The sequence below is a fragment of the Olea europaea genome, chromosome 4 (genome assembly GCF_002742605.1).
Source record: "Olea europaea var. sylvestris chromosome 4, O_europaea_v1, whole genome shotgun sequence".
Classification (NCBI taxonomy): domain Eukaryota; kingdom Viridiplantae; phylum Streptophyta; class Magnoliopsida; order Lamiales; family Oleaceae; genus Olea; species Olea europaea.
This window is the reverse complement of record NC_036240.1, coordinates 12,148,094-12,165,803: the sequence shown is the minus strand read 5'-3', so window position 1 is coordinate 12,165,803 and position 17,710 is coordinate 12,148,094. Positions and strand designations below refer to the sequence as shown.

Genomic DNA, 17,710 nt, shown 5'->3' with positions numbered 1-17,710 from the left:
GAAGTTCGTTTTGAAGTTTTTATAAGTAGGAAAATGTTTGATTTTCAATTATTAACTAAAAGGGTAGTATAGTCCTTTGAACAATATATTATTTTGTATTTGTACAAAATATTTAAAGACATTTTTATCTTTTACCATACAAAAAGTCAATGCCATAATATTCATGATTTTGAAAGTCATTTGGAAATTTAGCTCCTTAGTCAAACTTAAAAGTATCCCATTTTTACGTATATATGATATAAATCTGAAAAACTGATTCTTCATAGTTCATACTCTGCTATGGTAAGCTCGCGCTCGCTCTCTCTCTCTCTCCCTCTCTCTCTCACACACACACAAACACACGATCATACTGAAAATCCTTGCTTGTTGATTGAGTTTTATGTATTATTCCGTGATGAACTCAGGATTACCTCAAAACAGTAGTGCCCTCTCAACTCCTCGCCGAACGTGGTTCTCATCTCGTTGTCATCAATCCAGGTACACCCAATGTTCCAATATTTCTGGGTTGCTTTTGAATTTCATTTTTCTCGTCTGTAATTCTTGGTTCCGCAAACATAAGTAGGACTGGCATTTCGCAAAACAGGAAATTCCCCTAAATTGTACATATATATTCCCAGAGCATACTTTCTTATTTTTAATCTTCAATTCGATTATTTTCAAATCCCTGGATTTTCTTTTTTTGAACTTTAAATATTCTCTTTTGTATAATCCAGTATAAGAATAGGGTTCGCACAACAGGGCATTCCCCTAAATTATTTGTTCAATTGTATTCTTGTAAAATTCTGGGGTTCTGTTTTAACTTTTATATATATATTTTCTTATGTGTAATCTAGGCTCAGCAAACATAAGAATAGGACTGGCACAACAGGACACTCCCCTAAATGTTCCTCATTGCATTGCTCGACGAACAACTCAAGTCCCCAAAAGAAGTGTTCAAGACCAGGTCACTTCACTCTCCGAATTCCCCATGATTTTTCTTAGTTTTCTAAATTTTCTTCTTTTTTTTCCTTTTTGGTGCAGTTGCTTAATTCCCAGGTTACAACGCCACAGCACATGGAGCGTGAAAGGGCTTATGATATTGTTAGTGAAAATATATATGATAAATAGTGTAAATTACCACAGTTCATTCTTAACACTCGTGACCTAGTGTAAATCATTTACTGTTTTATTTTGTAATTTTATCAGATTGCATCACTGCTGAAAATTCGGTTTCTTGATGAAGAGGTAGCAAATGTTCAATTCCCTCAAAAGGTATGCTTTTGCTAGAAAAGAGTTTCAGAAAGAATATTTAACCAAAATTTGAAATTAATGTAAAAGAATGCATAATTTTACGGTGCAGATGGGTCGTGTGGATGCATTTCAGCCTCAGGGTAATAATAAGAAAGAGACAGTCATTCCTTGGACTGATGTGTTTGAGATCAGCAATCCTTCATCTCTGACAACAGGTAGCTGGATTCTAGTGAGCTTCACTTCCATATGTTTGCGATCACACTTTGTCTTCTTAAATAGCATGCACTTCAGATTGTTAAATGCTGCATTTACTTTCTGTATTTGAATATTACTAATTGTATTATATGCACTTATGATACAGATTTTTGATGAACTATGTAACATATTCTGCTGAGCACTTTAAGTGGAATTTTGATTATCGTACTTGATTTTATCATATTAGATTTGGCAGATGGGATGACCATAATATATTAAACCCCCATTTGAGCCACATTATTGTAAAAATGAGAATGAAAAATATAGCTGTTATGGACCCCACACAAAAGATAAAAAGTCAAATATAATGGTTTCATGTGATGGATAACGGTCATATTTTTCATTTTAATGAGGAAATAATAGGGCTCAAACAGGTCCGAAATCTTATTTGACAACATAAGGCCCATGAACTTCAAGTACTACCTTTTGTCATCTTAATGCACTTGTGAAAACTTGACAATTACTTCTTGTAACATAAATATATTTGTTCTAGATTTTTAAAGCACTTATATAAGGATATTCTATGTTCTTGGTATCTGATAAGTTGAAACTCAAGAACTGAATTGGATTGAAGAAAACGTTACTATAAATACAAGGACTCAATGGAAATACAAATATTCCGAACTCTTCTTCCTCACTTAATTTCTCGCTTATTCCCTCCACCCCACATGTTTATTTATACCCTTCCCTCAACTAATTCTAACAACTTCTTAACAATTTACTGGCTCAGCATTCCTTCTAGAGATTTCATGTTGTCATGTGCTGGCTCCTCCATCGTGTACTTCTTATGCTTTGTATACGTGAATTTAATTGGGGTCTTATCAAATACTCCTCCCAATGCAGTTACCTTGTCCACAAGGTTTAAAGAAAGAAACTGTTGGTTGATTAATTCAAAGGGTTCCCAAGTTACTTCCATGGGAGATAAGCCCTTCCACTGAATCAAAACTTCCATAGCATCTGATGTACCCCTCTGTGGCCATCTGAATGCTAACACCAATTTCGGTTCCATAAGTAACTCCCAGTTTTCACCAATTTGAGGAGGTAGGGAAGAAGTTATTGGAGCCTTTCCAACCACCTTTCTTAATTGTGGAACATGGAAGACAAGGTGGACTTGGGCATCAGTTGGTAGTGACAAGTAGTAAGCCATTCTTCCCACCTTTGCTAATACTTCAAATGGTCCATAGTACCTCGAAGCTGACTTTTCATTGTGGCGTACCATCAGTGACTTACACCTATACGGCCTCATTTTCACATAAACTCAATCTCCTACCGTGTACTCCACATTCCTCCTATGTTTGTCAGCTGCTGAATTCATTTGTTGCTGAGCTTTATGGAGATGTAACTTCAATTCATCCAAAACTTTGTCTTGTTCCAACATTTGTTGCTCCAAAGAGGATATGGCTGTGGTACCTGTCTCGAAGCGAATTAATGGGGATGGGTTGCGATCATATAGGATGCGAAAAGGGGTGAGTTGAGCCGATACATGATAAGAAGTATTATAAGAGTATTTAGCCCAATGAAGACATTGATACCACCTTCTTGGTTTTACCTAAGCAAAGCACCGTAGATATGTTTCAATACCCCTGTTTACCACCTCCGTTTGACCGTCGCTTTGCGGATGATAAGTGGAACTGTGTTTTAATGAGGTTTCTTGCAACTTAAAAAGCTCACTCCAGATCTTGCTTATGAACACCTTGTCCCGATCCGAGACTATGGAGCAGGGTACTCCATGAAGTTTAACCACTTCTTTAACAAAAATTGCAGCAACTGATGGGGCTGAAAAAGGATGCTTCAGGCTGATGAAATGTGCATATTTGCTTAAACGCTCCACTATTACCAACACCGAGTCAATCCCCTCTGATTTTGGCAGCCCTTCTACAAAATTCATCGAGATATCTTCTTAAACTTTATCCGGAATGGGCAGTGACTGGAGCAGTTCTACTGGTGCCAAGGTGGAATATTTATGTTGTCGATAGATTTCACACGCAGCAACATGAATCCAGATGTCCCGTCTCATCCCCTTGCAGAAAAAAGTTTCTGCCACTCTCCTATAAGTCTTTAAAAATCCCCCTTGCCCTCCTACCTTGCTATCACGCCCTTCCTGTAGGGCTAACTGTACAAATTGTGAGTCTCTAGGTAGCACTAGTTTTTCGTGATACAATAGTTTCTCTCTCAGTAAGGAATACCCCGGAAACTGTGCTTGGCTATTTCTCAAGGAACTTATTATGCTGCTCAGGTCTGCATCTTCTTCTACTACCTTCCTGATGTCAGCTAGTTCTAAAAACTGGGGTAAACTTAGGGCCATGAGGGTTGTCGTTGCATCCACCTTAGAAAGAGCATCTGCTGACCAGCCTTATATTCAATGTCGAAATCAAATCCCAGAAGTTTGGTGGGCCACTTTTGGTATTCTTGATTCACCTCCCTTTGCTCCAATAGGAATTTGAGGCTATGCTGATTAGTTCGCACCCCAAATCTATGACCCAATAAATAATGTTTCCATTTTTGTACTGCTAATACAATGGCCATAAGTTCCCTTTCATAAATTGACTTACACCGAGCCCTCGGAGGAAGAGTTTGACTGAAGTATGCAATTGGTCTCTTATTTTGCATGAGGACGGCCCCTATCCCATACCCTGATGCATCGGTTTCCACCACAAAGGGCTGATTGAAGTCAGGTAATCCCAATACCGGTACTGTCATCATGGCATTTTTTAACTGAGCGAATGCTTCCTCAGCCTCTTCCGAACACCCAAAGCTGTCCTTTAATTGTTGCGTCAAGGACCAAGCTATGCTCCCATAAGATTTTACAAACCGACGATAGTACCCGGTGAGCCCCAAAAATCCTCTTAACTCTTTGATTGTTGTTGGTCAGGGCCAATCCCTCATAGCTGCTACTTTGGATTCATCCGTTGCTCTCCCAGATGCTGAAATCACATGCCCCAAATACTCTAGTTCTTGCTGGCTGAACCTGCATTTCTTTCCATTAGCATAAAGTTGGTTGTCCGACAACACTTGCAACACTATTCTCAAATGACCTTTATGCTCCTCAATTGTGCGGCTATAAACAAGAATATCGTCAAAGAATACCAGTAGAAACTTCCGTAGGTATCTTCTAAAGATCTCGTTCATGAGGGATTGGAAAGTGGTCAGTGCATTAGTCAGCCCAAACGGCATGACGAGGAATTCATAATGGCCTTCATGGGTTCTAAAAGCTGTCTTTGGTACATCATCCTGCATCACTCTAATTTGATGGTATCTCGATTTCAAGTCTATTTTGGAGAATATGGTAGCACCCTCCCAGTTCGTCCAACAACTCATCAATTACTAGAAGCGAAAACTTGTCTGGAATTGTTACTTTATTTAAGGCCCGATAGTCCACATAGAACCTCCAACCTCCTTCCTCCTTCTTTACTAGCAAAACTAGGCTTGAGAAAGGACTTATGCTTTGCTGAATTATCCCTGCCGCTAGCATTTCTCGTACTAATTTCTCAATCTCATTCTTCTGGAAATGGGTATATCGGTAAGGCCGCATACTCGCTGGAACTGCCCCGGCTTGGAGATTAATAGCGTGATCATGCTTTCTGGAGGGAGGAATACAGTTCGGCATCTCAAAGACATGATGAATTCTTCTAGTACCTCTGAGATTTGTGCTGGGGGATCTGGGCGATATGAATTATCTTGAACCATAATGCTTCCTAACTCCAACAACACTCCTTCCCCTTGAGCCTTAAGTGCCTTTATCAATGACTTCATAGACACCGAAGCTCTGCTTAGACTGGGTTCCCTTGCAGTGTTACTGTCACGCCAGCCACATTAAATGTCATGGTTAAAGTCTTCCAATTGACTTGCATTTTCCCAAGCTTGCGCAATCATTGCATTCCCAAGATGATATCTGAACTGCCTAACTCTAATGGCAGAAAGTCATCTTCTACCATCATGTTCTGAAGCGGCAGTTTCACTCCCTTGCAGATTCCTTGCCCTTTCACTGTTAGCCCCGTACCCATAATAGCACCATACCCGGTGGTGCTGGATAGAGGTAGTCCCAGCTGCCGAACCACTTCTTTAGAAATGAAGTTATGTGAGGCTCTACAGTCAACCTAGACAACCACACTTTTATTTCCCACACTGCCTCTGATTTTCATCGTTTCAGTGGTGGTAAGCCCTACCACCGAATTTATAGAGCTCCACCTGCACCCCTACTCCTACCTCGTTATCTTCTAGGTGCGTGTGGATGCATTCAGACCCATCACTATACCCTTTGCCTCCAAAAACCAGTTCCCCTCCACCTCCAGGGTCTTCCTCTTCATTTTCCCTCATCGCCATTACCTTTAATTCTTTATTTTTGCACCGATGCCCAATAGTGAACCGCTCATCACGCCAGTAACAAAGTTCTTTATCTTTCTTCGCTCGAAGCTCAACGTCCATCAATCGCTTGTAGGGAGTGGCGGCTTTAGGTAGGTAGCTGGGTCGATTCGAAGTAAAGTTGATTGGCACGGAGGTCTTCTGGAAGTTTGCAGAGGTTTGGTAGCTTTGTAGGTTAGTATTTATCTTAGGCTTACCTGGGTTAAGATAGATTAGAGCATCCCTTTCCTCCACTTGTTGGGCCATATCCATTATCTGCTCCAGGCCACCTCAGCCTTGATATGTGGGTTAAGCCCGTTAATGAAGTTAATTCCATTACCTTCTCTGAAATATTTTGTAGAGGCGAAGCCAGAGCTTCTCAAACTGCCGGCGATATTCCTTAACAGTGGAAGTTTGCCGGATAGCCAGGAATTGGGCGCACGGTGAACCTTCTTGCGATTGCTGGAACCGGTGCAACAGCTTGACCTTCAATTCCTCCCAATTTCTCATGGGTCGTCGGCGCTCCTCTCATTGAAACCAAGCCAGGGCATCCCCATACTAGCATATGGCGGCATCGCCCCATTTCTTTTCCTCTGTCATCTTTCACCGTGAAGTAGCGCTCAACCCGGAAAACCCAGCCATCTGGATCAATTCCATCAAGCACCGGCATGTCCAATCACCTGTTCTGAGACTCAGATTTCCAATTACTGTCTAATCCACTCCCCAAACTTTGAGTCTCCATCAAACTGACCTGTACTTCCTTCATCACCGGTGATGGGCCAGATGAATTAGTGATGGCCACTCCTTTCTCTTTTCGGTCACACTCTTGGGTCTCCCATGATCTCATTAGCAATTCGAACTTGCTCATCAGATCATTCTGTAGTTGCTGAAACTCCTGTCTCATAGCATCCATGCCTAACTGAATTGTTGCGCGGTTTCGTTTCTACTTGTTGCTCCAATGATACGACGCGATCAGAGAGGGTTATGGTTGTAGGGATTGGATATGTTGCTCCGATACCAATTTGATAAGTTGTAACTCAAGAACTGAATTGGGTTGAAGAAAACGTTACTGTATATACAAGGACTCATTGGAAATACGAATATTCCTAACTCTTCTTCGTCACTTAATTTCTCGCTTATCCCCCCCGCCACCCCCCTCCAACATGTTTATTTATACCCTTCCCTCAACTAACTCTAACAACTTCTTAACAATTTATTGACTCAGCATTCCTTCTAGAGATTTCTTGTTGCTCCTCCATCGTGTACTTCTTACGCCTTGTATATGTGAATTTAATTGGGCCTTATCAGTTTCCTTCCAAGTAAATCCCTTTTCTCGAAAACAAACCAAAGCTAGGACTTTAAAAGGGTCAAAATGTTCTGTAAAGTACAAACTGGGGGTGAATAAAATGGTTTTCAGTACTCGTATTTGGTCTGGCAATGGGACAGTAAAATTATTGTCAAATAGCCACTCTACATAATTCATCCCTCTCAAAGCCCTTGCCTTGTGTCAATGTTTATTTTCAACACTTTATGTAACACCTGTAGGTTTTTTATAACCTATAATTTGCAGTATCTCCTGTAGAAAAATGCTAAAATTTATCCTTCGGGTGTAGGGCACGAGAGAGATTATTTTTTTTTGATATAATAAAAAACTAACTGTTGTTCCCGATAGATTTCGGACCTGCATCATGAATCTTTTATAAGAAATGCTTCAACCAAACAAAATTAAATTTTCTTGCCACCACATTGTGTCGTGTTAATTTGGGGTCTAGCCCCTCCCTCTTCTAACCTCTAGGTTTCGTGTTCACATTTGCTGTTGTGAATGAAAGCTTTTTTAGTTTACAGATGACATGCCTGATCATTCAAACTATTGTTTCCTGAAAATTGTATCCTCAACTTGTTGGCATAAATTTCCATTTCTTTCCTCATTCATTTTAGTAAGGCCACACGCCCATCTTAATATCCCGATTTCTGTTGTGTTATCTTGTGGACATTTTGTCCTTTGATTGGTGAAAAAAATTCATCTTGTTACTGGGTTCGGGAAGAGGTTAAAATCTTTTGATAGATGAATTAGAATTTTAACTATTTTTATTATTTATTCCGCAAGTGTAACATGAGTTAATGCACCCAACCATTAATCAATAGTTTCTGTGAGAGTGAAATACAACTTGAATGACTCATTAGTTTTATGGGTCCCTTTTGCTTCACTTTAGTGTAATTATTTTGTCCTTGGACTTGGTTAGTAAAATAAATGCAACACTCTTTCTACAATCTATTGACTTTAGTCCATAGCTTATAGATCCTGTAGTTAAAATTTATTATTGGGTTGAGATATAATCGTCCTGAAAAATTCCAAATGAGCTGGGAAATGATGTTCTTGCCTGTTTCTGTGGGATGGTTGTGCACCAATCTGCTCTCTTCATGTTTGGCTAGGCTTTTGGATTAATGTTGTTAGGTCATTATTCTGAATATACTGTGTGATGGAACACTCGGTGCTTCCTGGATTTTGTATCAAATTGCAGGAAATTCCTCAACAAAAGATGAATCCGGAGAATCTTCTTTCCAGAAGGAAGGTAATGACAGGGTTGAGCACAGTTCAAGTCAACTAAAATACCGGGAATATATTTGCGGTGAGGAAGCTCTAAGAATATCACCAAGTGAACCATATTGCTTGAGCCGACCTATCCGTAGAGGTCACCTCAATATATCTCAACATTATTCAATGCAGCAGGTACTGTCTTTTGATATTTTCAACCATTTGCGTAATTTAGACAGAGAATTTTCTTTTCTCATTTTGTGCATGAGATGAAAATTTCATTGTCGCCGTTAATTGTGGAGGGGAAGGGGTGGTTGTGGTCTTGCAATTGTCATTTTCAACACTTAAAGCCTTAATTTTTCATGAAAATGTTTTGCCATATTCACTTTACCTTATGCAAAAGAATATAATTTTGCCATCTGATGGGTGGTCGAAAAATTTGTTTTGGAGTTCTTTGCTTGCAACCCAGCCGTTTTCCATCTCCATGACATTTTATTTAATTTGCAGGTACTTGAAGACCTGCATGTTATTTGGGATTGGATTTTGATTGAGAAACTGCACATCCCTCATAGTGAAAGAAATAAGTACTCGGCTGTTCTTGTCGTCCCCGAGACATTTGATAGTCGTGGTAATTACACCGTATTGTCCTCATATTTCACTTCCTATTGTTGAACAGTGACCAAACTAATTTTTTTGTAACTTGGAAAGAAAAAGACCTAGTCCAGGAGTCAAGCGGAGGTTAGATAGCAGGGGTTCCTGTAGGCACGTTTCCTTACACATATATTTTAACTGACTTCCTTTTGACATGGCTATCGTTTTTAGTTGTATGGCATTGCCATTCTTGTGATTGTTCTGACGTTAACATCATTCTTCCCTGAGTTAAAATTGTGAAGCTTATGTTCTTATACTTTACCTGAATAATAAACATTGTCTCACTAAGATGAAAGCAGTTGTGCATATCATGAATGATGAATGTATGCTAAGAGATGTGATTATGCTGTAAAATGGTTCTGTCCTGAGGAAAAATTTGAATTCGAGCATCTTGTCTGGTTGTTTCTGGAAAGTCCTATCAATCAGAATACAATAATCATTAAGTGGTGGTCTTGTTAATTTAATTCAAGAAGTTGAGTGTTACCCAAAAAATTTACGGGAAAAAAGGGAAAAAGGTGAGTACAAAAATTTTACTGGAAAAAAGGGAAAAAGGTGAGTATGGTCTAATTGAATAGACACGCCATTATTTGTTTAACTCTTAATATCTTCTAAAAATTGGAAGGCTCTATTCATTCATGATGGAATGCTTTCTTGACCTTATTTTTCTGTACTGGGTCCATCTGGAAAGCTTTATCTTGCTTCATGTCAGTCACGAGGATATGGTACAATGTAGAGTAGTGACTGTTATTAAATACATATAGATCACCAGAACATGTCTTCTTGATTACCTATGGTTAACTCAATATAGCATGTTTGACTCATACAAAAAATTGAAAGATTGTAAACTTGAGAAAGAGTACATTGTGTTGACCAATATATGTCTTTCTTATTGGTGCTCAGTATGAGATCGAGGATGGAGAAGTCGTGGACTAATTCTTTGTGCATGTTCCATGTCAAGGATAATGATGCTGAACCCCTGCCTCTGTCATTGCAAAATGTGTTTATAGTTGACTTTAATTTCTTTCTTCAATTTTTATATTCTATCTTTACATTAAGCACTGACCTGTAACCAAATATTTGATTGTATGATGTGAGCTTGACATGTTATCATATATTTTACTGTTTTGTGACCAGAAATAAAAGAAGTACTTTCCATCGTGTTGCGGGACCTGTGTTTCAGCACAGCAGTGGTCCACCAGGTAATATTTTCCTGTGAATATTTCACCACAAACTCCAGATTGACTTAAGATGTTCGCAAGTTTCTTGATTTCCATTAGAAGCTACACACTCTTGTTGATGTTACTTGCAGTGTTATAAAATTACCTCTCCCTTCTTCTTCCTATAGTTTTTTCATTAATACTTAACAATACAGTATTCGTGCACTTAGCTCTCACCCTCATATGTATGACTTTACCTTTCTTTTTCCTTCTCTACCTAAGTTATGGTGCTGTTCTTTGATCTGTATCATGCAGGAAGGTCTTGCTGCAGTTTTTGGGAATGGCTTATCAACTGCATGTGTTGTGAATATAGGTGCTCAGGTGACATCAGTGATCTGCATTGAGGTGTGTTATTCTCTTCAACAATGCAGGTCTGACCTGGCTGTTGAGGATGTCGATTTTCATATTAACAATACCAGAGTTCACAATTGGGACGTGTTTTTAACATTAAGTTGTCATCTTATTCTTGCTTTCATCAGTAGTGCTGTTAGCATGATCATTTTGTTTTCGGAACTTCTACCCCTACCCCCAAAAAGGAACTGTAGGTCATTACCGTTTCCCAGAGCTCTGGCCTCTCTGTTAGGGTAAACATTTTCTGGTCCAGCAGAATTATAACTGCATCCAGTGCCCATTATTCTCATATGGCCATGTTCCGCCATTACCACTCTATCACTCTTCTACTTTGAGACCATTATTTTTTGACATAAGTATCAAGATAGCACCTCTATGGTTTGGTTTCCAAAAGTTCTTTGTTGCACGGACACTTCTACTGGAGCGCTTGTCTATGTTTGACATGTAGAATTATGATATTCTTCGAATATTCTATTATGGTCATTTTTCGTTCTTTATGAGAAATATTATATATTTTTAATTCAAATTTATTATTAAATAATAAATAAGTACTCATATTTGAATGAGTTTAACAAGAAAAATCAATAACAAGTATAAAACTAAATTTATACTGTATAACTGAAAAATTTTAAAGAATCTAATCAATGTGTCGGTGACGTGTCATGTTTGTACTTTTTTTAAAAATTATGTGCTGGCCTGTCTGACACGTGTCATGTCAGACATAGGTGTCCGTGTCATGAATCATAGCATAAGGTGATGTGTATAGTCCTTGGAGATGTAATTTGCACCTGGCATGTGGTAAAATCTCACAAAAGCAAATACGACACATTTTTATCTTTTATTAATTCACCTGATACTGATACTGATACTGACATATAATATTTGCTCGTTTATCTTAATTAACTTATTTCTCTTCATTATTTTATGTTCAGGATGGAGTAACTTTACCTATGACACAGATTACTTTATGCTTTGGTGGAGAGGTGAGGTTTTGGTTTCAGATTTTCAACTTCATTATTTTATGCCAATAGGAGCTCTATATAAAAAGTTTGTCAGCATTAGCAGGTGTAATTGAACCCTGTCTAGGATTTTCACTCCAGAAGGTGTCAAATTTATCTTTTTGTACTTGAGCACTGAAATATTGTTTTCAGATTAAATCTTTTATCAACTTCTCATCATTTCATGTAACTTGAAGGCATTACATCATTTCTTTTTCTTTTAACTTTGGTTTTATCACTTCATTAGCGGGCATCTGTATTAACTGTAATTTGAACTCTTAAATTTTTCTCGTCTTCAGTGGCTTACTTTAGCATTCAAAGTCTCAATAATGCATGTGTTTAAAACCATCATATGGTGCAAAGTCATGTTCCATAAAAATAAAGAAATGAATGGGTGCAGGATCTATCTCGATGTCTTCTCTGGACTCAAAGACATCATCAAACATGGCCACCGATACGAACTGATGCTCTGACAAAGCCCATAGACTATCTGATGCTGAACAGACTTAAAGAGTCCTTCTGCCAAATAAAAGTAAGTTCACCATTGTTTCCCTTGTGGATCTTATGAGTAAAAACAGAAGTGACATCCTTTACAAATTAGATATCACTAGTCGCTTGTTTATGTCAACTTTTCTGGAAAAATAGTTGTAGCTGAAGAAGGCTTTTGCTGAATACTTGAGTATTTATAGTCTATCTAGGACGTCACTATTTTCCTTGTGAAATAGACTTCAAATGCATTCAATTGGTTATCTTCCCGAGCTCTTATGGAGTTAACTGAGCAATATAGATTTGAATCTACATATCTTTTGTAGGTTATTGACATATAGAAATAAGTAGTTAAGTATTTGTTCATTTTCAGGAGGGAGAAGTTGAAGCTGTTGCTGTAGTTCATTCATATGAAGATGGCATTCCACCTGGCTCACATAAAACAAGATTGACTGCTCTTAATGTATGTGTATCATCACCATTTCAATGGTCAGACCTGAATCTAGGTTTTATGGTTTGTTGTTGTGTCTACTAAAATGATGCACAATTTAAATGATTTAAAGTCTATTTGATTGCCATTTAGATAAAACTTCGCTAAAAACTTATCTACTTTTTAATTGGTCAAACTTTAATTTTGGTTACACATGTCATGGGACCCACAACTTTTATCAACTTTCAACCAAGTGTTTTATCAAGATTTATTAAAATCGGCTAAAACTTTTATCAAAATCTTTGTCATACAACCCCCTGAATACCATGATTTTTTTTCCCATACTATGTGCTTGTGATAGGTCATTTCTTGAGCAGCATCAATTGTTATTTCCTTCTGATCACGTTTCATGGTTTGAATTATTGTCGGTGTTGGTAGGTTAGTTTGGTTACTGTTCTCAAAGTATTGTGAAACCTGAAGTTCGCCATCATTTATTAGATGCCCAAACTTTTATTTGACCATCTTACCCACAGACCATAAACAGAATTATATTGTGTTGTGAAAAAATTGGAACTCTGAAAAACTCTTTGTTTTATAGGAGCTAAGAGTAGGAGATTATAGAGAATACTTTTACCTAGCTCATGTCCTAGCTAGCTAGAAATTAATATTTTTCCTTTTAGTAATAAAATTTTTCATTTTTGGCAAAATACCCTCTAACCTTTACTGATTTTGTGCAATACCTCGAACCTTTCACTTTGATGTAATATCCCTTCGTATCAACCAAACCTTGCAGAACCTTTTTGTTGCGAAATACAAACTATTCGTCCATTTTCTCCATAAAAGCGATTTTACCCTCTAGTTTAAATAAATGAAAAGAAAAGAAGAAACATATGACAAATTAATTGCAGCATAGTAAAAAGTGCAATGAAATTTTAATTAAAAAATTAAATAAAATATCTTTCTTCTTCCACCCATCCACTCTAAATTTGAGAAACACTTGGGAGTCTATCGAGCACTATTTGTGCTTGACTTGGCGTCCAACTTCCCAGAAGTACTTTTCATTGCGTAGATTGGTTCCCAAAATTACTGGAACCTCTAGCTTCTCTGCATCTAATTCCGTCTCCAAAGGGGTTAGATCTGCTTTTCTTAAATCCTAATCACCATATTTACACAAGTCTGAAGCACCTTGACATGGATAGAGTCCCGATTGAATCGATTCAAAGTTAATTCCTTGTAATCATTGTATGACGTTCCGGAGATTGCCAAGCGAGCATGCAGTTGAAATCTGAATGAAGAACCAGAAGACATGGGGTATTGGTCATGTACACTTTAAGAGGTGAAAGAAAATAACTCTTAGGTTATTTGTACTGTAGCAAAGGCATCAAGAAGTGCAGTTTTAAAGCTAGCTGGAATGTTCAGCAAGGGTCAAAAGGTGAAAAAGTTGAGAACAATGTGAAAGTGGCAAGAAAAAATCTCATTTTCCCCGTTGCATATTGAAGAACATGAAGCAAACAAGTAACTAGTAGATCTTTAAAGCCATGTGGGAGGGTTAGATTTGAAAGAAGTGATAAGGTGGGGTGGGGTGCGAGGTAGGTGAGTTGGTTGAAGAAGAAATAGATTTTTTTTTTTTTCAAATTATTTAATTAGGATTTGTTTGTACTTTTTACTACACTGTAATTAATTCATTTTTTTTCCCTTTCTCCTCTCGTTTATTTAAGTTGGAGGGTAAAATCCTCATTTTACAAGTCTTTATGGAGTAAATGGACAAAAATGTTGTATTCCGCAAGGTTTGGTTGATTTGAGGTGGTATCTGCCAAAATGAAAGGTTAAGGGGTCTTGCACAAAACTGGTAAAGGTTAGGGGATATGTCACTAATTACCATAAATAACCCTTTAATTGGATGAATAATTTAAGAAATTCAGCCTAAATTTCTACTATAGGTAATAAGAAGGAAATCAAAAAAGAACTTGTTTTAAGTGCTGTATGGTGTAGTACAATAGAGTTCTGATAATTTCTCTAAACAGGTTCCTCCTATGGGTTTGTTCTACCCAATGCTTTTGGTACCAGATGTGTATCCTCCACCACCCCGTTCTTGGTGAGTTTTGTGTTTCTATTTTGTAGATTTGTTTTTTGTAATTAGTTCTTGTGATTCACTTCTCTATCTCTTGATCAAATTTCCGTTCTTCCCAGGTTTAGTGATTATGAGGATATGTTGGATGAGACTTGGGACTTTCCTAGGAGAACTGACATGTCTGATGGCAACTTCCCTGGCAGCAGTGGATATTTCCCTATGTGGGAAAACTACCCAATATTTCAAACAAAGCCAAAGAAAGAAGATAATATTGGTCTTGCAGATGCTATTACAAAGAGTATTCTTTCAACAGGTAGTTTTTATTTTCATTTATGCTCAAGTGTTTTACATTAGATTTGCTTCTGTTTGACATCTTTGGATTCCAAAATGTCAGGGCGTATAGACCTACAGAGAAAGTTGTTCTGTAGCATGCAACTGGTGAGTTCTACCCTCCACCATATGCTCTTCAAGACTATGCTTTAGTACGGCACAATTTTATTTTTATGACATGATTTAATTTTTCAGATAGGTGGAGTAGCTTTGACTGCGGGTCTTGTCCCTGCCGTGGAAGAGAGGTTTGTTTTTTATGGCTTAGAAATTAAATTTTCTTGTGCTAATGCTATGATTGAATAAATATGTGCAAATGGCAATTGTTGAATCCCTGTCCAAAGTTTATTTAAATATGTTTGATTCTCTTTTCCAGCATATTTTCAGCACTTCCCTTTTCGAACAAGCATGGAATTACTTTTTTTCGTGGGATTACGGAATACGGTCATGTTAATTGGATGACTTATGTTAATTTCTCTTTCTTTCTTTCTTTCTTTCAACCTTTTGTATTTTCATGCAGAGTATTGCATGCTATTCCTTCACACGAAGCTATAGATACTGTAGAGGTTGGTCACCTTCTGCTTCTTGTATATTATGAGCTATTATGGAATTGCTGCCCATTTCATTAATATGAAATTTTAGATAGCTGGCTACCTGTTTCAGAGATTGTTTTAGTATTATGCGTACAGGTAGTTTTACTTGCTTCAGTAGCAGGTTGCAGTTCCACGTTTTACTCTGACACCTTTACCATATTCATCATATTCTAATTGGCTGTCAAAATCTTTGGACATGATATTTAAGTAATTCCATAAAAGCTAAGAAATGAGTGAACAAGCTAATTATAAATAAATAAATTGAAACATCTATACTCTATCATGATATTGTAGTTTCATTATTTTTTGGCCGTTTCTTTTATATTTATTTACCCAGATTATTTTACAATCTAACAAAGAACTTCAGGACGTAGCAATCCTTAGATTGAAGTCAATTCTTTAACCTTACAAAGAACATAGTCACGAATAATTGTGCCCCTCTCTTAGTTTTCTGGCTGCCTTAAAAGTGCCAGCAACTTTGACGATGTATATTTTGTTGAAAATAAGCTGGGTTTTTCTTATTTGTGCATCTTGCTGTAATTTTGTTTTCCTTGTATTTGAGTTATTTTTATTGTACTCCAACTTTACAATTCTTTCATTTTTGGCTGTTATATAACTGACATTATGTCACGTTTTCAGGTTTTGCAATCAAGAACAAATCCGACTTTTGTAGCATGGAAAGGTGGAGCAGTAAGTATTTTCTTTGCATGATGACATTGTTTGCTCAATTTGCCAACCAACCATCTTCTTATATTCTGGTTTTAGATATATACAATGAATGCGGTGTGCAAATTCTTCATTTCCCCTTCTGTTTATGCAAATCTCCCTTGCTATTTATTCTAATTATCCATATAGAAAATTATCCTTTTCCTCCCTGTAGTTTGATTCCCTGCATATTGACCCCTTCTAATTATTCTAACCGTGATTATGTTCTTTGTGTAAAGTGAGTCGAGTGAAATTGTATCTATATCATTGGCAGTAGCATCATGAATTCTAAGGAAAAAATGGCCCTTCCCTTTACCTAATTTCTCTTCAACAAATGAATCAAGTTGAACTCTTAATATAGCATTAAATTGGCATAATTGCTTCATTCATTACAGTGTATTCGGTCAGAAACTGAACTGTTTTGTCATGGACCTGCGTCAGCATTTAACGTAGTCATTCTCCATGCAATTTTGTTGCAGATACTTGGCATCCTTGATTTTACTCGTGATGCCTGGATACATCGTGAGGACTGGATCCGAAACGGGATTCACGTTGGAAGTGGAAGAAAGTACAGAGACTCTTATTTTCTCCAGGCGCAATCAATGTGCTACATAAATTCGTAACAGGTAAATTTGTCCTCTTTTACTCCTGGTTTGAGCAGCTTCAAGACTGTACCATTACCGATTTTTGTTGGCTGCCTCAATAACTGCATTTCCATACCATGTTAAGAAGTTCAATTTCTTTAAACCATCTTCAGATCTGCTAAATTCCAGATTTTATAGTCATTCCTCCACAACAAAGAGTGTACTTACATTGCATTATCATTTTCTTTTCTGTCATTGACATCCTCCGAGGTGAATTGCCCAACAGGTGCATAACTGTTGGTGAAGATTTGACGAAGAATTTAGAGAAATGCTGTGTTGATACACCCTTGAAGTTTGCATGCGTGAAACGAACCCACTTCTTTCAGTTTTAAAGCTTGTGGTGAATCAACACGAATATGGAAACTGGAATTCAGGTACTGTTTGGTAGGACTTGTTGCCATCTTTCCTTGTGTGAAGTTCTAGTGACATTTAATCAAAACGTGGAATCAAATCTCTTTGCATCATCCTGTTTACTCTTTAAAATAGGCTGTTTTAGGCCAAAAAATCTGTCCGTTCAAATGATTTAAGCTTTCTTGGTTGTCAACTCGGTGTAATAATCTGGCGAGACATATTTGATATCTCCTTTTTTTTTTTTTTTTTCCCTGAACAGATTTCATAAAAATGTATATTTTTGGAAAATGTCTAGTAAAAAATAAGGACTTGAAAAATTATTTTATTTGGAGAATTTGTGGTTGAAAATGTATACATGGATATAATCCCGAATCAGAAAATGGAAACAATAAGGGTATTTAAAAATAAGGCTTGTGTGCAACAGAAAAAATCTTGAAAGGGTCGGTTGGCTAAAGTGGAAATTACACAAAACCCTACTTTTAAAAAATTGTGTTCTAAAATCAGATGGAAGATTTCAATTTTCA

At 37.3% G+C, this 17,710-nt stretch overlaps 1 protein-coding gene across 2 annotated transcripts; it reads left to right on the top strand.

Annotated features, from left to right (window-relative positions):
* The first annotated feature begins 257 nt into the window (after positions 1 to 257).
* On the top strand, positions 258 to 17,413 carry LOC111393651 (actin-related protein 9). Of its 2 annotated transcripts, none has more exons than XM_023019297.1 (21): positions 258 to 282; positions 405 to 477; positions 834 to 943; positions 1,021 to 1,080; positions 1,186 to 1,251; positions 1,340 to 1,445; positions 8,349 to 8,557; positions 8,870 to 8,990; positions 10,148 to 10,212; positions 10,486 to 10,575; positions 11,514 to 11,564; positions 11,980 to 12,111; positions 12,439 to 12,528; positions 14,520 to 14,590; positions 14,686 to 14,879; positions 14,961 to 15,004; positions 15,092 to 15,141; positions 15,414 to 15,459; positions 16,126 to 16,176; positions 16,671 to 16,817; positions 17,046 to 17,413. In XM_023019297.1, exons 1-20 carry the CDS (start codon positions 280 to 282, stop codon positions 16,812 to 16,814), a joined length of 1,776 nt encoding a protein of 591 aa, XP_022875065.1. In that variant the 5' UTR covers positions 258 to 279; the 3' UTR covers positions 16,815 to 16,817; positions 17,046 to 17,413. The 2 variants fall into 2 exon arrangements, with proteins under 2 accessions (XP_022875065.1, XP_022875064.1); XM_023019296.1 differs by having other exon boundaries at positions 259 to 282; positions 17,062 to 17,413.
* Positions 17,414 to 17,710: the final 297 nt, after the last annotated feature.